General features: G+C 47.5%; 1 protein-coding gene across 3 annotated transcripts in view; it reads left to right on the forward strand.

Annotated features, from left to right (window-relative positions):
• The window catches only part of LOC144722308 (arf-GAP with SH3 domain, ANK repeat and PH domain-containing protein 2-like), a 94,390-nt gene that overhangs the window by 60,056 nt on the left and 11,422 nt on the right, over positions 1 to 22,912 (forward strand). For all 3 annotated transcript variants that reach the window (XM_078600448.1, XM_078600449.1, XM_078600450.1), the window contains exons 7-20: positions 1,530 to 1,615; positions 1,830 to 1,905; positions 5,040 to 5,126; positions 6,398 to 6,498; positions 8,435 to 8,504; positions 9,295 to 9,382; positions 10,009 to 10,057; positions 11,542 to 11,726; positions 13,890 to 14,023; positions 17,961 to 18,055; positions 18,892 to 19,081; positions 19,208 to 19,293; positions 20,251 to 20,366; positions 21,376 to 21,443. In XM_078600448.1, coding sequence (XP_078456574.1) covers positions 1,530 to 1,615; positions 1,830 to 1,905; positions 5,040 to 5,126; positions 6,398 to 6,498; positions 8,435 to 8,504; positions 9,295 to 9,382; positions 10,009 to 10,057; positions 11,542 to 11,726; positions 13,890 to 14,023; positions 17,961 to 18,055; positions 18,892 to 19,081; positions 19,208 to 19,293; positions 20,251 to 20,366; positions 21,376 to 21,443 — 1,431 coding nt within the window. The remainder of the gene's footprint in view (positions 1 to 1,529; positions 1,616 to 1,829; positions 1,906 to 5,039; positions 5,127 to 6,397; positions 6,499 to 8,434; positions 8,505 to 9,294; positions 9,383 to 10,008; positions 10,058 to 11,541; positions 11,727 to 13,889; positions 14,024 to 17,960; positions 18,056 to 18,891; positions 19,082 to 19,207; positions 19,294 to 20,250; positions 20,367 to 21,375; positions 21,444 to 22,912) is intronic.

A 22,912-nucleotide genomic window follows, 5' to 3' on the forward strand; every position in this document is an offset into this window, starting at 1 on the left:
GTTGCGATTTGTACTTCCATGCTACATCTATGTTTATTTCTTACTTATTCTTGGGTCTTTTGCTAAAGTCACGTAGATAGGTTCAAAGAAATTAACAAAAAACTACGACGTTTAGATCGCAACACAAGCAATCGTCATCCTTTTCCTGAAGACGACCATTTGTGTTGCGATCGAAACGTCGTAGTTTTTTCTTATTTTTAGTTATTTTCTTTGAACCTATCTATGTGACTTTACCGAAAGACCCAAGAATATGAATTCCTGCAGTCACGAAAGCTATAAGTCAAGATTTATTTCTTACTTTATTAACTTTTCTCTGTCTTACTCTTGTATCCTGTATTGTATTTTTTGTTGACGTAACTTGTCGGCCTGCTTCTACTGGACATCTGTGCAAAAAGCTTCATAGCTCATCAGATTCCTCCAGGATAAATAAAGATTCTGATTCTTAAGTGAATCTGGGAATGCTGATATCGTGGTTAATCCACTGCACTACAAGCCCATCTACCTGAGTTCGATTCCCAACCATGCCTAATGTCAGTGGCAAGCGTGATCGGAACTTGCCCCGGGCCTCCCAAAGGTCGACTGTCTTGAGTGAGTGCCTGGTGCACTGTGTAATCATCAGCACCGGGGAGACAAAGGGGGACTAGGCGTGGTGCTTGCTGACAGGACTTGCCCTCAGCAGTCTATGTAGACTGCTGAGGTCATTTAATGTGTGAATAAGTGAGTGTACAGCTTGGGAACATACATTGGTAAAGTGCTCATTCGCTGGCCATCAACATTTGCCCTCCCATCTATGTATTCGATATCTTCTAGATTTGAAGCTTTCGTGACTGCAAGGATTCATATTCTTAGGTTTTTTCGGTAAAGTCACGTAGGTAAAAAATAAAAATTAATAAAAGTAAAATAAAAATAAAATAAAAATCACGACGTTTCGGAGGCAACACAAGCTTCCGTCTTCAGGTGGAACCGTCACAGCACGATAGCTGTATCAAGTCAGAGAAATTCCAAGAAAATAGTCCTGTTTACTTTTATGAATTTTAATTTTTTACCTACGTGACTTTACCGAAAAAACCTAAGAATATGTATTCGATATCCTCCAGATGCTTCGGTTTACTCCCACATGCAAAAAACTCAATAAAGAATTGGCTTCAGAATAGGATGTACGTAACGATTTTTTGAGAGTCGGGTCAAGCTTTCTTATATTACTTATTCAGCGTGGCGGTCACAGTTCTGAAAGCATCTGCGTGAAAGTTTATCTGAAACGCCGATGTGCTAATGCGCTGAAAATAACTATAAAGCGTGGCCTAATGCATGAGTTAGAGTGCTCAGTTTGGCTGGACGAGGTTTCACAGACGCGCGTGATCACCTCGGGACAACGATTTGCATTTATAGTGCGTTTAAATGCCCCAGCATCTCAGAGCACCTTTAGTCTCGTCTCAACGTCACCATTGGCCTGCGGCAGTCGAGCCTTAGGGGATCCCACAGCTCAATTCTGCACCCTCTCCGTGTTCTCTCCGCTTGTGATGGTGCAGTATCTCATCAAGGTCAATGACATCAACACCAAGAAGGGCGTGGATATCATGTACAGCTTCATCTTGTATTTCCAAACGCAGTACAAGTGAGTGGCCCTGTACACGCACAGAGATGCGCACACACATGCTAACATTTACACTTGTACACAATGACAAACACCATTTTGCCATACACTGTTGAGGCAGATGATTTCTGCTAATATTGTTGAAACAGTAATTTCCCCTCTCATGAAGTTGTGTGTCCTGCCAGCACTGCGTGCCTCATCACTCACGCTGCCTACTTTCTGTTTGGTATCACAGCTTTTTTCAAGATGGTCTCAAGATAATGGACAAATTCAAGATGTGCATCGACAAGGCCAAAACTGTGCTGGAATCCGTACGTACAGCAACAAAAATAAGTCGTCAAAATGCGACCGCATCTCACGATTCAGTGTCCTCTATCGTGGCAAAGTTTGTTTTTGCCCCGATTATCTTTTTTACTTCATTGCTGTATTTTATTTTATTTGTTATTTTTCCGTTTGTTATGTTGGTGACCCCAGGTCACTCTTGGAAATGAGATGCATCCGGGCATCTTGAGTTCTCACCACCTCGTTATACAAATACATTTGACTCGACAAAACTTATTGACTCAGGAAAGCTTCACTGAGGTTCACAGAGAGTGCCCACTACAATGGGACGTTTGAACAATCCCATTGATGATGGAATTGTCTCTGAATGCTCATAATCGATTACTATTACAACTAAATTACTCTATTATATGATGTGATTGTAGGCTTGCAGCAATTGCCCCCACCGTGCAACTTACCAAGCAATTACATCTATTGTTGTTATTTGAGGTCCCACATGAACTCAACAATTGTTTACTTTTCTACCTTCAAGTTGGAATTGTCTGCCTCGTTTTTTTCTGTCTTTTTGCCCATTCTGGATAGGGGCCGTCCATAAATGACGTCACGCACCTGGGGGGGGGGGGGGGTCAGAGATTTGTGACGATGTGTGACGAGGGGGGGGGGGTTTGAGAAATGTGACGTCACATCAAAATGCGCAACTTTAAATAAATATAGAATTGTTATAACAACACTAATTGTTATAACAACACTCCTACAACATGAGAGTGCAGCGCCACATTAAATACGCACTACAATGACAATAGTTTAAAGCGATTTGAAGCATGTTTTATTTTCAAAATGGAAATATGGTTTCGGGGGGGGGGGGGGGGCAGAGCTTTGTGACGTCATATTTGAGGGAGGGTCTGACTTTTTGTGACGCCGTGTGACGAGAGGGGGGGGGTAAAAAATCGTCCAAAATCACGTGACGTCATTTATGGACGGCCCCAAATGACCTTTCTTCCTCTTCCTGTCATGTCCCCCCTCGTGTGTGGGCTCTGCATTCCCTACCTCATTCCAGAGAAGAACAACAACACAAAAACAACTTATCTTCTTTCGGAAGATAACTCCAGTTTACATGATTTCAGAAACCTCGTTTCTTCTCCCGCACGAGGCGTATGTGCAGCACACGAGCTTGCACGTACTATTTGTAATGAATGTGAACATTGGTGTCAACACGTATTCTTCCGGAAACGGGCTTGTATGTTGGTACAAATCTACATGGTGTAATTTGCAGGTCAGTATATTTAGACAACCTAGTTGTATATTCGTCCACAATTTGTACTGCAGTAATACCACAATTTACGTCTCCCCCTTCGCAAATACATTGTTACTTTATTAACACCACTATCTGATTTCCGTTGCCTCAACCCACACTTACGTTGCTGACAGCATCATCCGTCCTTTCTCGTATCCATCACCTCGGCCTTCGCTTCCACTAACCCCTCTTAATTGCTTCGATTTGTGGCGTTTCGATATTCGGCATCGCACCTTTCAGGATCGCATCCCCGAAGTAGACCGGGGTATTACTGTGCAATGTGAACAACAACATCGAAAGGACTCGCTTGGCACAGCTAATGCCGGTACACGTTGCTGAAGTCAAACCCAAGAGCTCTCGTCTCTCACCGATCCATTCCGTCGCTCGATCTTCAAACCCGCCCTGTACCCTGGCCACCTCCCCGCGTGGACAGAGCAGACGGGAGGCTGCACGCTGGTGAAACGAGCATCTACTTCTCAAAGCATGCACCCAATGAATGTTATTTATTTTAAAATCCATACGCGGGACAGCTCGGTTAACCGAGTTTTACAGCAAGGCTGCCATGGGCACGGTGTGAGCAATAAAAACACAATTTTTTATTTCGACAATAGCTGCATTCAATCTTAAACAAATGTGGCACTCGTAATAATGCTGTGAATGGCTGCCCATGCGTGGGGAATGTATTTTCAATATTCTGTTAATACCGTGAAATAATATGAATTTGTTAGCTGCAATCAAACTAAGCCTTGCTGCTCTGCCTTTGAAGCTCAAGTGCTAATGTGTAAACCGTGAGGTTCGCTGATTCCCCGCGTTTGATCTTTTTTTGTCTTTTTGATTTGTAAGCTGTAGTGATAGCAGCTATATGAACTGAAAGGCTAGCTAGACATTTGCTCACGGTATAGAAGGCTGCATGATGGTTGTTGGTGTGTAGTGTAACGATTAGCGCATTGTGCCAAAAACCCAGCAACCCGGGTTCGATTCCCGCTCATGGCCAACACCAGTAACGATTATCTGAACTGGTCCTGGGCCTCCCCTAGGTCGACTCGGCCTCAAATTGATACCTGAGGTGGTGCGTAAACATCGCCACTAGGGAGAAAAAGGCAGCCAGGCATGGTACTGGCCACCCACCCCTTCGTGTGCTGTGCCGGCCTTCATAGCTGCTCGCTAACAGCACTTGCCCCAACAGTCTGTTAAGGTTATATGGGGAATCTCTGTCTTTTGTGTGGTGTATTAGCTCGCATATTGCACTGATTCTGGAAACTTAAGTTTGAGTCCCAACCATTGGTGGATGGTATCTAAACCGGTCCTGGGCCTCATCCAGTTTGACTCAGTCCTAGATTCAGTTTGCCCTCTGAGCCATAAGCTATACTGGCCTTAATAGATGCTGTACTTGCTGTACTTGCCCCTATGTTTTTTTAACATAGGTGGGGAACCTACAGGCAATGACTTAATTTCAAACGACCTGTGGCCACATGAGGAACCTACCACTTCAAAACAGCCGCAACAAATATTGATCCGAAACTGCGAGCATCGTCGCCACACTACACGAATCAGATACGCGAGGGGAATATTTTCGAAATTAAAACCAACACTTCGCTTGCAGTCTTGGCATGCGACGCAAGGGCCTCTTGTACGTATGTTTGTTGAACTTCTGTCGCGCCGTACGTAGCAAAGCGCGCTAATTCGAGGTGCCATTGACAGTCGGTGACAGCCTCGAGCGAGGCGTGCCTTCAACGTGTGGTTACCCCGCCAAGAGGCATTCGACGCTCCCGTCCATCCCTCGGCAAGGATGAGGTTCCCCAGGCCCCATTGTGTAAGGTTAAGTGGGGGCGATGCTTTGCGTCCCCTGCCTTCGGTGTTGCGCGGCAGGTGACGCAGATGCAGGACGAGGAGCGGAACCAGCTGTGCGTGCTCCGAGACGTCCTCAAGACAGCCATGCCCAGGGAGTCCCGAGAGGTGAGCCGTGCCGTGCGTGTGCCACCTGTGTAGTTGGCAACACCCACCGGTGGCTAGGAGATGTTAACTACCTCACCTGGGATGCAGGAGGTCGTGGGTTCGATTCCTACCCAGACGCCTGTTGTCTCTCTCTCTCATCATCACGGTGGCGAGATGTTAACTACTTTGCCTGGTATGCAGGAGGTCGTGAGTTCGATCCCGAACCTGACCTCTGTTGTATAATTGGAGTTCGTGTGTCTCTCTCTCATCATAATCATCGTCACGGTGGCGAGATGTTAACTACCTCGCCTGGTATGCAGGAGGTCGTGGGTTTGATCCCGAACCTGACGCCTGCTGCTGTATATTTGGAGTTTGCATGTTTTCTTTGTGGTGGTTGCGTGGATTTTTCTCCGTGTCTTCCAGTATTTCCCTCCACATTTAGAAGTAACATGCGTTTAGAGTAATTGGCTGCAATACATTTCCATGGACTATCATTTGTGGCCATGTCGCTTCTGAAAAAGAGTTATATAGCTTAGTGAGCTTTAACTGGTAAAATAATATTGGTATAGTTTAGAAGCAGTAGTAGATTGGCACGTTTGTTCATGTGACAGCGTTCTTACTTGGCTGAGCCGGGCGAAAGAGGGTTTACAACGCGCATTTTATTCGCACGGTTATAATCCGAAGATTAATTATGAATCGTATTGCATTGGTCGCGAAAGCCTGCACGCGTTTTGCATGCCCCAATGTATGTTCCGCTCGCATCATACGTCCCGTCGTGCGCCCCTCATACTCATGACTGCTCTCATACCAGCAATGCACAAACAGAAATGCTGTGAACTCAAAGACATACAAGATTAATCGTTTTACAACTTGATCCTGACCTACAAGATAGGCGTGTCAAATTGGGCGTTTTATATGTAACCAATGATAATAGATTGGTGGAACATACTAAGATGACACAAATGATACAGACAATACAATAGAAACATGACAGAACAAAAACATGTATTCTAGAATCGAATCCTGACCCTGAATCATAACAGTTAATTTCATATTGAATCACTCGGGAGTGGTGGAGGTGGGCGGTTTGGCAGGGGATGGGGTTGAATCTTTCTACGCCTGATCTCTAAGATGCAACTTTGCCGTGCTAAGTTCGCTCCAAGGTTGGTTCCCAACTTTATTTCTCGGCGCTTATTAACAACACCGGTCAGAACAAAGGCGGGCAAGTGTTTGTGTTTGTGGGCATATGTCTCGGCTGATGCCAATTCACGGATCGCTGTCCGTGTGCACAGGAGTCGCAAGCAAAGTTGGCCGGATACAACCTGCATCAGTTGCAGAGCAACAAGAACTTTGGCAATGAGAAGACGGGCTTCCTGCTCAAGAAGAGCGATGGGTAAGGCCAACACAAAGCCTCATGCTCACTCGGTCACCAACCCATGCAATTGGCACTTGCATAATCACCCACCAGCTCACTCACTCGCTCCGATACTTTTACCCACTCAGCCCCCAACCCACACACCCACCAACTCACTCACTCTCTCACTCACTCACTCCCCTACTCACACTTCTAGCCACTCACCGATTCACTAACTCACTTACACCCCCACACCCTTATCCACTCGCTCACTTCAAATATGTTTTCTGTATCGTCTGCACACTCATATTTTCTCAGTGTGTAATATTCAACATAATAGGTCCTCGCTAACATCACTTGCCCCAATAGCCTGAAAAACATAAAATAGGCTTCTTGTAGATGTATGAGTGTGTGTCTTATTCAAATACTCACTTGCGTGTGTTCATCTTTGCACGTATTTGTGTCTGTTTCTTTTGAGTGTGTGAGAGTGCATATGTGCACGAGAATGCGTGTTAGCGTGTGCGCTTTTGTATATCATTGTACACATTGAAATGTCCATCATTGCGGCTGTCTTTGTGTCAGGTGCTTAAATTCTTACTCGACTATGCGTATAGTTGCCTTGACATAACCCCTTTGTCTCTGCGCGCATCCAAGCCTGCAACTGCCATTCTTTGTGCCGCTTGTTTTTCTGCATGTTCGCATGCACGTTCGCCAGCGTGCATGTGCGTGCACGTTGTGTGCACGCACGTCACCGCCACTCCCCAATTGAGCGGAGTCATTCCACATCACGGCGCCATTTACTGCCGCCCTCCCCACCTTTAAGTGTTGACATTTTCTCGGAAGTCTACGTCCAAAATCCCTGGCTCCACACCACTGTTCTCGGAGCCTTGACCTCCTTCAATAAATTGCCCGCTATATTTAGACCTCTCTGTTTTCCTTTGGGATGCGTTTCTAAAATAACAGGAGGATGCCCTCTGACCCGGGTAACGTGGAGTCCAGACCACAGCAAGGCGTTGGAAGTTGCGTCCGAGTGCAGTCAGAATGAGAGGGCTGGCCTTCTTGCCAAGTCGACGTATTTAGAAGGGCGCTAGCACGGCCCCTGAGCACGTGTGTGTGCAGGATTGTCGGCCGCCTGGTTCTTCGGCTCGTAAACTACACGCAATTCGAAAACATTAAAAAATAACTTTCTTAAGTAAAGGCTTATTGTATGTTTTGTTATGTCTTCCTTCGTGAGCGTGTGGCCCAGCGCGGCATCGCTGCAGAAACGCCGCCGCTCAGCGGCCTGCGGCACCTCTATTACGCACGATGGTTGTTGCCCTATCCAAGCTCGATATCTTAGCTCAACCCTGCTTAACTTCTGAGAGCTGACGAGATTGGGAGCATTCTGTGTGGTTAGGTCACGAGACTACGTTGTGAGCAGCATCAGGCAGTGCAGGAAAATCAGTTGGTTTACGACGCGCCGATGTCCGTTCTCCCCCCGCCTTCACCAACCCACACTGAGCAACCTGCCGAATAATGGTCAAATTAATCCCCGCAACCCACGTTGGCGAGGTTAGGTCCTCGTCCACAAAAGTTCAATATTCCGGGTCAACACCGTGTTCGTGCACTGAACCAGCACCACTGAGACCCTAGGTTCGAATCGAGGCAGCTTTCGTATGCCAAAATTGAGTGAAAAACTAAATCTGGATAACCGTAGCACAATTTTAATATCACTTGGAGAATAAACTAAATGAAGGATTCTTATAAAAGCTCGCATTGCCTATTGTACGCGTGTTGCTTATGGGTTGGTGAAGGCCCCTCCTAACTGCTAGGTTCTTTCAGTTTGTTATCAATTCTGTTCGTTTACCAGTGTAGAAGTCGACCGTGTGATTATGAGAGACTGAATGCGATTTCACTCTCCCAGCTACATGAGCCATGCCCGTGTGATCGATATGGTGTCCTTGGCCAATTGATGCGACTTGTTAACCTCTTACAGGATACGGAAGGTTTGGCAGAGACGGAAGTGCGCCGTGAAGGGTGCATACCTGACCATCTCGCATGCCACGGTAAGGGCTGATATGGAACTTACGTCCCATTCTCTGTGTGTCTGTGTAATCAACGTGCTCGATTAAAGGGTGGCTCGGTGGGTTAAAAATTCCGGTGTCAAGAGCACTGAGCTGTGATTGATTGATGCCGGGCAGCCGATCTGTGGATATAAAAGCTCTCAAGTGTCGAGCGAGTGGATGGCCTTTCAGCCGGTCACCAATGAGCACACAAAGTAATATCACAGGAGTATGGTTTCTCACATGAATCTTAATAGGCCTTGCCCGGCTCTAAGAGTGAGTTTGGCAGATACACGTACAAGAAGTATAGTCTTGAGATCGTAGCAAGGTAAATAAAAAAAATAGGCTATCCACTTAAATACTAAATAAACAACAGGCCAAATTCAATGATCATTTATGAGGCTATAGAGCTGAAATATATCTTTGTGAGGATGCTTGTGTGTGTGCGTGCGCGTGTGTGCACACGTGGGGAGCGGTAGTGTAGTGGTTAGCGCACTGCGCGATAAACAATGATCCGAGTTCGATTCCCGCTCATGGCCAACACCAGCGACGATTATCTGAACTGGTCCTGGGCCTCCCGTAGGTCGACTCAGTCTCTAATGAGTACCTGATGCGGTGTGTAAACATCGCCACGGGGATAAAAAAAAGGTGGCGGGGCGTGGTGCTGGCCACCCACCTCCTCCTGTGCCGTGCCGGCCTTCTTCCTCGGTGCTCGCTAACAGCACTTGCCCCAACAGTCAGTTAAAGGCTATACGGGGGGGGGGGGGGATCTTTGTCTTTGTGCGCACGTCAGGCGAACCAGCCACCTGCCAAGCTGAACCTGCTCACGTGCCAGGTGAAGCCGTGCCTGGACGAGAAGAAATGCTTCGACCTCTTCTCCTGTAAGTTGCCACTCCTCACCCGTAAACGGGGCCCCATCAGCCCAACACTCCAGTTGCTCCACGGGATCCCAATCCAATCCCACACGGATTCCAAGATCACGCTCACTGTATTAAAAACCCTCCGCCCCCTTCCTACCTCTCATCCCACTCTACTCCCCTCCACACACCCTCCGACCTCCCCCCCCCCTTTCATCCCAGTCTACTCCCCTTCACAGATTCTCCGCTCCCATTCTAAATTTCACTTGGTGAGAGGTCACTCGCTCTCCGCTGCTGCCCCCGTGGTCAGGAACTCCCTTCCCCCAGCCCTCTGTGCTGTCAGCGCCATGCCCCTGGTGAACTCTTTGCTCAAGACCCTCCTTTTTACCCCGGCTATGATTGATTGACCGTCTTACTCCCTAAAACAAATCTGCGCACTGGTTCTGAACAGCGTCTTGACATTTGGGCAAATTCAGATGCCAAATAAATACAACTGGTATTGTACTGTATGACATCCAGCCCCTATGGAAATTACCACCCAGCATGGCAGAGGGGATAGTATTTTGTTCAGTGTTGTTGTGTGCCAATAGATGCTTATGTGGTTGAGTTGCTTGCCTCTAAATGGCGTCGTCTTATTTGTATTTTTGCAGACAACAGGACATATCACTTTCAGGCCGAAGATGAGCTGGACTGCTTGAAGTGAGTGTTTGTCTTTTAATTAATTCATTTTATTTGATTGTTATGCTGGTTAGAGCCCATGCTGAAAAGACAGATTCATTCCTAAGCTGTAAGTTTTGGGCTGCCTGCCATGAGTTTTCAGCTACACGAATTCGAATGAAGCATACTCTTTGGGTCTTACGGTAAAGTCACGTAGATGGGTTCAAAGAAAATAAGAAAAAAAAACTACGACGTTTCGACCACCACACAAGCGGTCGTCATCGAGAAGAAAAAATAAATGAGTGTTTGTCTCTTTTTTAAATCCTTTATATTAAGTTCACTTGCTTGCTTGCGCGCTTACGACCGTGCAGATCTTTCGGTCGTTTTTTAACCCACTTCCCGTGATCCAATCGAGCTGACATTTTGCACACAGACTCGTTGTGCGTGACAATTTATTTTCGTGAAAAAAAAATTCCAAAATTTACCACTTGTTAGGAAAAACTAAATTTCATATTTTATTTAAAATACCAATGTGATAAAAATGAAACTCTTACTCAAGAAAAACAGAAATGAATAATAAAATAAAACCGATGCCACGCATATAAAGGATTTATAGTGAAAAACTTTGTTTTTACGGGTAAATTTTTTTTTCCTGATGACGATCGCTTGAGGTGTGGTCGAAATGTCGTATTTTTATTACTCGCTTTTATTTAACTCACGCTGTCTGTTGTTGTAGTATCTTCAAATCTTGTAACTCAATTTTAACCCACTTCCCAATGTGGTATCGACTGCAAACTTGGTATACTTATGTCATACTGATGACAATACTATATTCTATCATAAAAAAAAAACATTTTTAAACCGTATGTTTTATATGTTATGTTTCGGCTTGGGTCTAATTGTCCACGCTCAACTGACGTTGGCTGTAAATCACCACGGCCCCTTACGTTATGGCAAGCCTCGGGGCCACTTCCTGGAGTCGTCGAGTTCTGCCATTACCAGTACGGTACATTTCATTAAAGCGTGTTTTTAAAAAGTATTTTCAATTATTAAAATTTTTCTAAAAAAATATTATTTCCTTTGAACCTATCTACGTCACTTTACCGAAAGACCTAAAGAGTGAATTACTGCAGTCACGAAAGCTTTAAGTCACGATTTCGAATGAAGCAATTCACGTCATGGCATGCACTGCCCTCTGCCGACAACATAGCCCCATAGCAGCCTAAGACTTCAATTTTCATGAATGGCCGTGGCCCGTCCAAGCCCTCTGTAGGCACTGCTCTGCTTAGCTTCTGAGATGTGCGGATATCGGGCGCCATTCCCTGCGTAGGTGCCTGCTGTATATGTGGGTCTTAAAGGTGCTGCCACTTCCTCCACTCGAGGGAGCTCAAGCGAGCCCCCCAAGATGGCATTGTAGCGTGTGTAGGTTCGCGCTTTGTGTTTAACGCACAGTCCATTCTCGGCCGCTGTTTTTCACCCCTGCCCATGCGCTGCGCCCCCTCCGCCCTGCCCCCCTCTGCGAGCAGCTGGATCCAGGTGCTGGTGAACGGGAAGGAGGAGGCGCTCAACAGGGAGTTCTTCAACGACAGCGGTGGAGGCGTCGGTGGCGGCTACGTGGAGGGCAGCAGCGCCGATGACCTCACCAAGGCCATCATCCTGGACGTGCAGCGGCTGCCCGGCAACAACATGTGCTGCGACTGCTCCGCACCCGGTGAGGCCCAGCCCTGTAATCACAGCTCAGACGTTATTGAACAAGAATGTGTGCGTGCGTCCGATGGGGAGCAGTAGTCTAGCGGTTAGCACGCTGCGCTATGAACCTGGCGACCCGATTCTCGCTCACGGCCAAAATCACTGATGATTATCTGAACTGGTCCTGGGCCTAGCCTAGGTCGACTCAGCCTCAAATGAGTACCTGGTGCAACGTGTAAACATCGCCACTGTGTGTCGTGTCGGCCTTCATAGCCTGTTAAGGCTGTAGGGGGGATCTTTGTCTTTCGTGTATGTCTGTCTGGCTGTGGCTGTGTGAGAGTCAGCATTGAGCAGTGGTGCAGCGATTAGCACGTTGCACTACGAGCCCAACGAGCTGAATTCAATTCCCGGCCACATCTGACATCAACGGTGATTATCTGGACCAATTCTGGGCCTCCAAGGTCAGCTCAGCCTAAAATAAATACAGCTAAACCCTCCATCTTCACGGGGTTTATAATCGCGGTTTTGCCTTCTTCGCAAGAAAATTATTGCCGTGCTATTTTAAATTCGCGGGGTTGTGTTTTAAATATTCGCAGCTGTAGCACGCGACTACCGGACAAGAACTACGGTACTATACTGGCACATGGTAGCCGTTCCACGATCTGTTAATGTAAAGTATCAGAGAGCCGAAAATAACAACTACAATTGGAAGGTGGTAGGATGGGAACATCGCAGCCAGTTATGACTTAAACTGGTTGATAACGTCCTTCCAGTGATTGCTCAGTTTGTAACCATCTTCACGGTTGAAATTGTGTCTGTGTCTATATATCTGGATGGCTTCATGAACGAATCTTTGTTGATAGCCAGTGGGTTTGTAAAGTACCTTCGTCTTAGAGAAATCAATTTCGTGTGAGCCCACCGCATTAAAACAATGATCATCCACGGCCGAGGTATTGGTCCTACCGTGTTTCAGATCTGCCTTATGTTCACGAACACGGTCCGTGACATGTCGCTTAGTTTCCCCAATGTAACTACTGCCGCAGACACAGCATAGTTTGTAGACGCCGGGGTATTGCATGTCAGGGATCACATCCTTCACAGATGGGATCAGATCATTAATTTTTTATGTACTGTGTTAAATTGAACCTGGATCTTGTGTTTGTTCAGGTTTTTGGAAATATTTTTGGTGACCCCTGCTATGTATGGCAAGGTGATGGTTTTGATTGGGTACTCAGATCGTTCTTTTTCACCGGTTGGGGTGATAGCTTTACAGATTGTGTAGTCTAAATGTCCATCTTACGAGCTTGGTGTACGTGCTCCAGTTCACTGGCTAGGTGACGGTCAGAAATTCATCGAGCTTTATGGTGTAGAGTTTTGATGAGGGAATTCTTCCGGGATGGATGGTGGTGGGAGTCCGGTTTTAGGTAGGCATCTGTATGGGTTACTTTCCTGTAGACAGTGTCCAATTGAGCCATCTGGTTTCTTTCGATTTAAACATCCAAGAATAGTAACTTGCCATCCTTTTCTACCTCCATGGTGAATTTGATGGCTGGGTGTATGGAATTGATGTGGTTGAGGAATTGGTTGAGAGCTGGTCGGCCATGTGACCAGATGACGAACGTGTCATCTACGTACCTCTTCCACAAGGACGGGCGTAGAGTGGATGCCTGGATGGCATCCATCTCAAAATTTTCCATGAAAACATTGGCTACAACTGGAGATAAGGGAGAACCCATTGGGGTACCTTCAACTTGCTTGTAGAATGTTCCATTCCAGGTGAAGTAAGTGTTGGTGAGGCAGTGTCTCACCAGGGCCCGTATATTAGCATTCATGTCTTTAGAAGCTCACCCCCCTTTTCCTGATGACGACCGCTTGTGTTGCAATCGAAACGTCGTGGTTTTTGGTTATTCTTTTGGTTATTTTCTTTAAACCTATCTACGTGACTTTACCGAAAGACCCAAAGAATATAAAATCCTGCGGTCACGAAAGCTTTAAGTCAAGATTAATCATTATTAATATTATTATCCTAAATGTTCCCTTAAAATACAGGGGGGGAAACGTGCCCGCCCTTATAACGTGGACAATACGGTCGTCGTGGTCGTCGGGATGTCGTCGTCGCGTCTCGAGCCGTTGACGAGTTCCTCGCCGGTGGTTTTGCTCACGCGCGGTGAACCGTGTCGCACAGACCCGACGTGGCTGTCCACCAACCTGGGAGTGCTGACGTGCATCGAGTGCTCGGGCATCCACCGGGAAATGGGAGTGCACATCTCCCGCATCCAGTCTCTCAAGCTCGACCGCCTGGGCAACTCCGAGCTGCTGGTATGGGGCAGCAAAGCGCGTGCACACGCACCGTCACACGCACCGTCACACACACCGTCACACGAACCGTCACACGCACCGTCACACGCACGCTCACACGCACCGTCACACGCACCGTCACACGCACGGTCACACAGTCACGTGTCCACATATACACGCACCGTCACACGCACGCTCACACGCACCGTCACACGCACCATCACACATTCAGGTGTCCACACATACACGCACAAATGCACAAACACGCGCACACACATTCACGTGTCCACACATGCACGCACAAATGCACACACACACGCACGTACACACATTCACGTGTCCACACATACACGCACAAATGCACAAACACGCGCACACACATTCACGTGTCCACACATACACGCACAAATGCTTGCACGCACGTATGCACACTGACTCACACGCACAAAGTCATGATAACAAACGTGCTTGCACCTGTGTGTATTCACATATATACTGTACTCAGCTCACCTACGTACGTGCATATGCAAATGTGTTTACTCATGTGTCCATACACAACACACATAGGAGTACATACACACACACGAGCTCAGTATTTCCATCCGTTAAGGCTCAGTCACCCCCCCCATCCCCACATGGTCAGCCCCCCCCCTCCTCCAGCCCCCTCCCACCCCGTTCCTATGCTGTTGTTTGGGCTGAACAAGTTCCTCCTCCCCCAAGGCCTCACAAAAATGCTCAGGAAATCTGCAGACCTCATCCTGGGGCTTGGAGATCAGGTTGCCAATCTTCCCCTTAAGAAGTGCAATAAGGGGTAGCACTGCGAGTGATTTTTTTTTTCCACGGTTTCAAAGCGTGTTTTGTGATTGCGGGCTACCGATGCAGTTTTCATCTCCGCGGCAGTCGGCGACCATAGCTCATCCTCGCAGCGCCGCACGGCTCTCCGCAGGTTGCGATTGAGCCTTCTCATTCTTGAGAGCGGGCAGTTGTAGATGCTGAGGACAGCTCCATTGCTGTTCCATTCCAAGTGAAGTAAGTGTTGGTGAGGCAGTGTCTCACCAGGGCTGGTACATCAACATTCAGTCCTTGTTGGACCAAATCTTCAAAGATTGCAATTGTGTCAAGCACAGGAACTTTGGTAAACACCAATACTTCACCTGGAATGGAACATTCTACAAACAACTTCTTGGTTCTTTCGGTAAAGTCACGTGAAGGGAAATAATAAAATAAGAATAATGTATTATAATAATAGTTTATTTTATTATTTCCCTTCTACGTGACTTTACCAAAAGAACCAAGAAAATGAATCCCTGCAGTCACGAAAGCTTTAAATCGAAATAATAAAATAATAATATTTTATTATTTCCCTTGTACGTGACTTTACCAAAAGAACCAAGAAGATGAATCCCTGCAGTCACGAAAGCTTTAAATCGAAATTCTACAAACAATTTGAAGGTACCCCAATGGGTTCTCCCTTATCTCCAGTTGTAGCCAATGTTTTCATGGAAAAATTTGAGACAGATGCTATCCAGGCATCCACTCTACGTCCGTCCTTGTGGAAGAGGTACGTAGATGACACGTTCGTCATCTGGCCACATGGCCTACCAGCTCTGGGCCAATTCTTCAACCGCATCAATTCCATACACCCAGCCATCAAATTCACCATGGAGGTGGAAAAGGATAGCAAGTTACCATTCTTGGATATTTTAATCGAAAAGAGACCAGATGGCTCAACGGGACATTCTGTCTACAGGAAATCTACCCATACGGATGCCTACCGAAAACCTGACTCCCACCACCATCCATGCCGGAAGAATTCCCTCATCAAAACTCTACACCATAGAGCTCGATGTATTTCTGACCATCACCACCTAGCCAGTGAACTGGAACACGAGCACCAAGCCCTCAAGATGAATGGATATTCAGATTACACAATCCGTAAAGCTATCACCCCAATCGTTGGGAAAGAACCATCTCAGGACCCAATCAAAACCATCACTTTGCCATACATAGCAGGGGTCACTCAAAATATTTCCAAAATCATGAGCAAACACAAGATCCAGGTTCGATTCAACACAGTACATAAAATTCGTGATCTGATCCCATCTGTGAAGGATGTGATCCCTGACATGAAATACCCCGGCGTCTACAAACTAAGCTGTGTCTGCGGCAGTAGTTACATTGAGGAAACTAAGAGACATGTCTCGGACCGTGTTCGTGAACACAAGGCAGATCTGAAACACGATAGGACCAATTCCTCGGCCGTGGCTGATCATTGTTTTAATGCAGTGGGCTCACACGAAATTGATTTCTCTAAGACGAAGGTACTTTGCAAACCCACTGGCTATCAACAAAGATTTGTTCATGAAGCCATCCATATATATAGACACGGACACAATTTGAACCGAGAAGATGGTTACAAACCGAGAAATCATTGGAAGGACGTTATCAACCAGTTTAAGTCATAACTGGCTGTGATGTTTCCATCTTACCACCTTCTGATGTTAGTTGTGCTTTACGCCCATTTCAAACTTGCGCTTTCACAGTCACTTCGTGTGTCGACCCCTTGGTTGCGGCTCTACGATCTCCCATTAACTTGCTAATCTCTCTTGAACATGCTCATTGTCAACGAACCACCGCCAGGCTCGCTGCCAACCACTTACATTATCATTGGCTGCTGACATTTGGGCTACGCCCATTTCAAACCCTTATAGACAGTTTCCATTGGAAGCTAACCCCCCTTTTCCTGAAGACGACCGCTTGTGTTGCGATCGAAACGTCGTAGTTTTCTGTAATGTTTTGTTATGTTCTTTGACCCTATCTACATGACTTCATGGAAAGACCCAAGAAGATGTCAGAAGCGCGAAAAGAGCATCGTCCGATTTGTCAAACATCGGCAGATTATGATTTTCGTTGCTCATTAATAGCTCTGAAATAACAGTAAAGTTCCCGATAACAGTGAAAGTAAAAAACAATATTACTGTAAGCAATTCAATTAGTGCTTCGTATAACATTTTCCATAGTATTTTCTGACAGAATGTGCATTTAAATTAGATTATCAAGTATCACTATTAAAAAAAAACCTGTGGCTGGATTATGTTAAGCGAACTTGCAGTTGAATAACAATTTAAGCATCTTTATTTGTACTTGAAATAAATGGTAGCAAAAAAACAGGGAGATTAAACGGTGAAATACAACGGCAAATTTAAGGGGAACCAATATCACGATAATAGTCGAATCGTGAATATCCAAGACTGTGTCGTTTAAAATGACACCGCAACAACTTTACCAGCCACCTAACGACCAGCGCCCATAGAAGGTGTCTGCGTGTGTTGAGGAGTTCCCACGGATGCACTCGGAGACGGAGATAAGCTAAGGGCTTTCGCCAAGCGTTTATTAAAGACTTCACAATACACACAAGGGTACACAACTCCCAGGGGCTAGGGGTCCTACACTGAGTCCGGGTCCCTGCCGGCTAGCTCCGGTCTCTCTCTCGTGTTGGATCGTGGACTCTGCCGACTCCACCGACCGGAGAGAGAAGCACCTCTACGGCTACCACCGGCTTCTCCCCAGACTCACTAGTCGATCCCTCTCTCTACCCCTGGTTCTCTCTTCACCCTGCTTACTCTACCCGTTCCCACAGTGACCCCGCTTTCGTCACGGGGTCTCCCTTAAGTACTCTAGGAGACGGGACGTCATCGCACTGAACGGCACACCTGACGTCACGTCCCCATTTTACTCCTCTACACGTGCGTGCGCGCATCCAACCTGGCAGCGCATTCTAGTGTGAGCAAGCATGTGTGCCCAGCAGTGTGCAACAGCGCGTCATTGTGTGGGCGCGTGTGGGTGGCTTTGCTCACCGGCCCGTCCGTGCGATTGCGCACGTAACGATGGCGACGCGCGTGTGGCAGAGCGATGACGACGTGCTACGCGTGTGTTCCCCCTCCCCAATCCCGCGCAGTTGGCAAAGAACGTTGGCAACACGAGCTTCAATAAGGTCATGGAGGCCGAGCTGAAGAGCACAAATACGGCCAAACCCACGGCGATGAGTGACATGTGAGTGTGCCTGCTACTGCCTCTTGTTTTGGCTGCGAGCCTCGGAAGGCAAACGGCAGGTGACGCTCTCCGTTATCCAGGGTTGTGGGACGAGCGGTGGCTCGGATCCAACAGTGAACACGATAAAATGCAAAATGTATGCGAGTGGGGCTGTAAAATGTACGCATTTCTAGCTTCATAGAATGGGATTTAATAACCTGTAATTTTGTTGTCTTGCCGTCATGTTTGTGGCCACGTGGTCACCTAGTCGCTGAGCATCAATGAGTGTGAGCAGTAGTTGACAATTCAACAAGATATTCTATGAATGTCTATGTAGGCATGCGAGAGTTGATAGCGGTGACATGGCCCTGCAGTGGCGCATTCATCGCTTGTTGTTGCGGAGGTTCAGATTTTAAATCAGGCAGGCCGCCCTGGTTAATACTGCGGTGCATGTTTTAACCTTAAGACACTCCGCGCCGTCTGCTTCACAGCGGACATTCAAGAGCCCATGCCAGCAGTTCGAAGAAGAGTCGGCTGTGCGTGCTGGCATCAAGGTCTAAATTTGTCAAATTTGAAAAATGACTACCAAATGATCGAATTGGAAAATGCATAACGCCCCCTACTGTGAAAAATAAGCACGACCCACCTGAAACACAGTTGAGGCTCTGTGATGCTTTTCTGGGTAAAAACAAATGCTAAACTAATTGGTAGCTTCTCCATCCATCGTGAGTTGCTGCAGAATGTGGAATTACCAGCGCTGGTTCAGGACCGTCAGCAGAGAGAGAGACAAGAATGCCACCCAGTGCTCCATCCTGCCCTTTGACCTCCTGAAGCCTGTGTTGCGTGGGATGGCGCAGGGAGGCGAGGAAGGGCTTCATCATGGCCAAGTACGTGGAGCGGCGCTTCGCCCAGAAGCCCGAGGCGACTGCTCAGGACCTGCGCGTGGCCTTGGTGGAGGCGGTGCACGAGAGGGACGTGCTCAAGCTGCTCGTGGTGTCCGCCAGCGGGGTCGACCTCTCCGGCTCGCTGCCCAGCACGCGTGGACAGGTGGGGAGCGCGGGCTGTGTCGGCGTTGCATGTGCAAGTCTCCCCGACACGCTGTGTAGGCTACACGAGGGGGGGGGGTGGATCCTTCTCTTTGTTTTTGTCTCTTGCGTGCTTGTGCAACACCAGGAGGCGGGCGAAACTCCGCTGCACTTGGCCATCCGGCTGGCGGATGTGTCTCTGCTGCACATCGTCGACTACTTTGCGCAGAACTGGTGAGGAGCACCTTGCACCCGCGGGTGGCCTTTCTGGAGGCTGGAGCCAAACTGCACGAGTCAGCCTTTCTGTGGCACTTCGTGTGCAGGAGCTCACGAGCCGAGAGTCCATCCGCGATCAGTCTGCAATGTTTAAAACAAGATACTGCAATGGTCTCTGTAGTAACTTGGCATCCGAATATTGTCCGGTGCTTGACATTTGCATTTCCCGCTGTGTTATAGAGAAGACTGAACTTCATTTTATGCACCACCATTTTGACCAGAACTCCAATTAGCAGAGCCTCCAATCAATCAGCGAAATATATTGTTACCCGCAAATGAATTCTTATTCTCTGCGTTATTACATGGATATGAGGATTTCCCCAGAAGCGGTCTGCCGGAAGTAATATTTTTGTCCTAGGATCCACATTTTCACGGATAAAAGAGGTCAAATTTTCACTTAAAACTTTCGTGACTGCAGGAATTCATATTCTATGGTTCTTTCGGCAAAGTCACGTAGATAGAAAATATAATAACAATACAATTATACAAATAAAAATGTAAAAAAGTGAATAAAAAATAATACAAATATCACAACGTTTCGATCGCAACACAAGCGGTCGACCACTTGTGTTGCTTGACTTTACCGAAAGAACCATAGAATATAAAAGAGGTCCGTTTGAAGTGATGGCAAATTCATGAGATTGCTTTTAGCCACAGCTACTCGCGCAGATAGAGCATTTTTTTACGGCGAGACTCTTGTAATAGAGCTTCCCCCACATCAACGTGGATGAGAGGAGTGTCACTGTGTCTTGTCAGTCTTGCTGGAGATTAAACACGTTTGGCACAGTGCTAACTAACGCGCGATCCGAGTCGGATGCACTTTAATGAAAAAACTGATGTTGCTTTAGTAAACACCGCCTCCTCCTCCTCCTCCCTCTTCCCCGTACGCATTCCTGCCGTCGTCGTCACGCGCAGCCACAACATGGACAAGCAGACGGAGAGCGGCAACACGGCGCTGCACTACTGCTGCCGCCACAACCAGACCGAGGGCCTCAAGCTGCTGCTGCGGAGCAAGGCCCACACTGACATCAGTACGCGCGAGCGCAGCGGGACGCACAACCCCTGAGGACCGCCGCGATGCCCAAAATAAAACAAAACCACGGTTTTTATTGTTTCAATCGCAACACCCCTGAGGTTGGGCTACGCGGTGGGCAGCAGCAGCAGCAGACGGCAACGCAGCGCAGTTGTACCGCACTTGTGAACGCCTTCGCCTGTGCCAGAGGTCGCAACCGGGTACCCGATACCCGTACCCTACCCGATACCCGGCTACCCTCGGCCGGGTACGGGTACGGGTACCCGTTTGCGACCCTGGTGCGGCCGGGTACGGGTAGGCCGTGAGTCACTGGTGAGTAACCGTTTGTCACTCATTTCCCAACGTCTTGTCTCTTCTCACAATTAAAGTTCCTAGAATCAACCCACCCGCGCCTGCAACATGGCTTCATCCCAGAGGTCGCAATCAGGTATCCGATACCCGTACCCGGGTATCGGGTACGGGTACCCGTTTGCGACCCTGGTGCGGCCGGGTACGGGTAAGGAATCAAAAACCCGTTTGCGACCTCTGGCCTGTGCTCCCCGCCTTCACCAACTCGCGCGGAAGCAGCGCTGGGGAAGTACGGCGGAAGAGCTGCCGCTGTCGCGCAGCATGAGGAGGCCTTCATCCAGCAGTGGGATTGACAAAGGGCTGCGCGTGTGCTGCTGCCATGCTGTCTGACATGAGTTTGAAGCTCCGTTAATGGGAAATAAGTATTGAACGTGACGGCATCGTGACCGTTCTCATTTGTGTCCCGCTGGGTGGGGAGGTGATGTTTGGGGACTTGGTGACATCTTCAGCATCATCAGCCGCTTCGCCCTGGGATCGTAGGGGTTTTCCTGCCTTCACAAAGCACGGCTGTGGGGGGTGGCTGCCATCGTTTAACTAAGCCGAGTAATCGATTACGGATTAATCGACTTTATCATCTCACCATCCTATCTCTCCCTGTAGCTACCACCACACTTTCTAAACGAACGGCGCTTTGGTTTTTTGCAATCCCCTCTGCACAGAAAACGCCGATGGAGAGACTGCTCTGGATGTGGCGCGGAGACTCAACCACTCGCAGTGCACGGAGCTGGTGAGATCACACGCGGTTCAGTGCACTAGAGTCGTAGTTCAACACTGTGCAGTTGTAGCCGGTCCACCCTGTCGCCTCCTCCCGTCGTGAATCCATGCAAGGTGGGGACCGGTTGGCTGCAATTACGATCAGAGATTAATCCGTAATCGATTACTCGGCTTAGTTAAACGATGGAGAGCCACCCCCCACAGATGAATTTCTCTGTCCGGCGGTCAGCCCAAAGCTCAATCTTGGTCCGGCGGTCAGCCCAAAGCTCAATTTGGGACGTGTCTCGTACTCCACCGTGCGCTTGGGTGCTCGGGGTCCAATCCCTGGTCACCATTGCCTTCTCTTGAATAATAATTTTTAAAAAACGCAACTGGCTGTCTGTAGCTGTGCAAAATCGTTTCTTAGTTTCCCATATGCTCCAGAGTGCACAATTATATACATGCGATTCATTACAGGCAGCTAAGCCGACACAAGGTTACCATGCAATTGGCCTGTGACTAAATCACCTGGAATGCCCCCCCCCCCAACCCATCCCATCAGACAGAACCTTGAGTCTAAGTGAGGCTTCCCTGCACATATAAATATTGTAATTATGAATACAATTTTTATTTTAACACGGCCATTTGTCCCAAATACAGCGGCATGTCAGAATCAGAATCGGCCACTATGTGAAGGCACTAGAGAAATAAACACGTGCATTGTAATGAAATTGTATGTTTGTTGAACTTCTTCCGCACCGTACGTAGCCAACCGTGCTAATCGGAGTTGCCGGGGGAAGGACAACAAACTAAACACAAGAAGCAGTTCTAAAGAAATTCGTTTTCAATCTAGATCTCAAAGTGAATAGCTCCAGTGGCTTCCTAATATCGGAAGGAAGAGCATTCCAGACGGCCGCAGAAGCGCATCTGAAAGCACGCGCGATGCAGTGGACCGTCTTTGTTCCATTGTGCTGAAGATGTAGGATTTTATTTGAAAGATAATGAGAGAAATCATGCAGAGGTGAGGAATTGTGGACTCAATGAGGCACTAATAGATGGAAGCCAAACGCATTGTTTGCTGGTGATACTGCGTTGGCAGGGGTGCACACAAACAAGCATAACAACAACAAAAAAACTCAACACATTTGTAAATAACTCTGTGACCTTATGAGGAAAAATATATAATTGGCGACATGTCAAGCAAAGGCCCTTCTATAATTATTTATCATTGAATAAACCATTTATGTGCTATGAAGAAGGGCCATTGCTCTGACGTGTCGATTATCAAATATATATTTCCTTTTAATCCAGCGTTCTCAACTAATGTTTTGAGTTTTTGTGTTCAGGCCTTGAGACTAAGTGAGACGAAGTGAGGCAGATGGAAGTGGTCAGTCATTGGCTTCATAATGAATTAAACAAAAAACAAAGCAGTACCCTGCAGCGTGTATGTTGATTCATCCCAGTCTAACACAGCATCATCGTACTTTAAAGCAGGTGCTGTGT

The sequence above is a fragment of the Lampetra planeri genome, chromosome 14 (assembly GCF_965212315.1).
Source record: "Lampetra planeri chromosome 14, kcLamPlan1.2.h2, whole genome shotgun sequence".
NCBI lineage: Eukaryota > Metazoa > Chordata > Hyperoartia > Petromyzontiformes > Petromyzontidae > Lampetra > Lampetra planeri.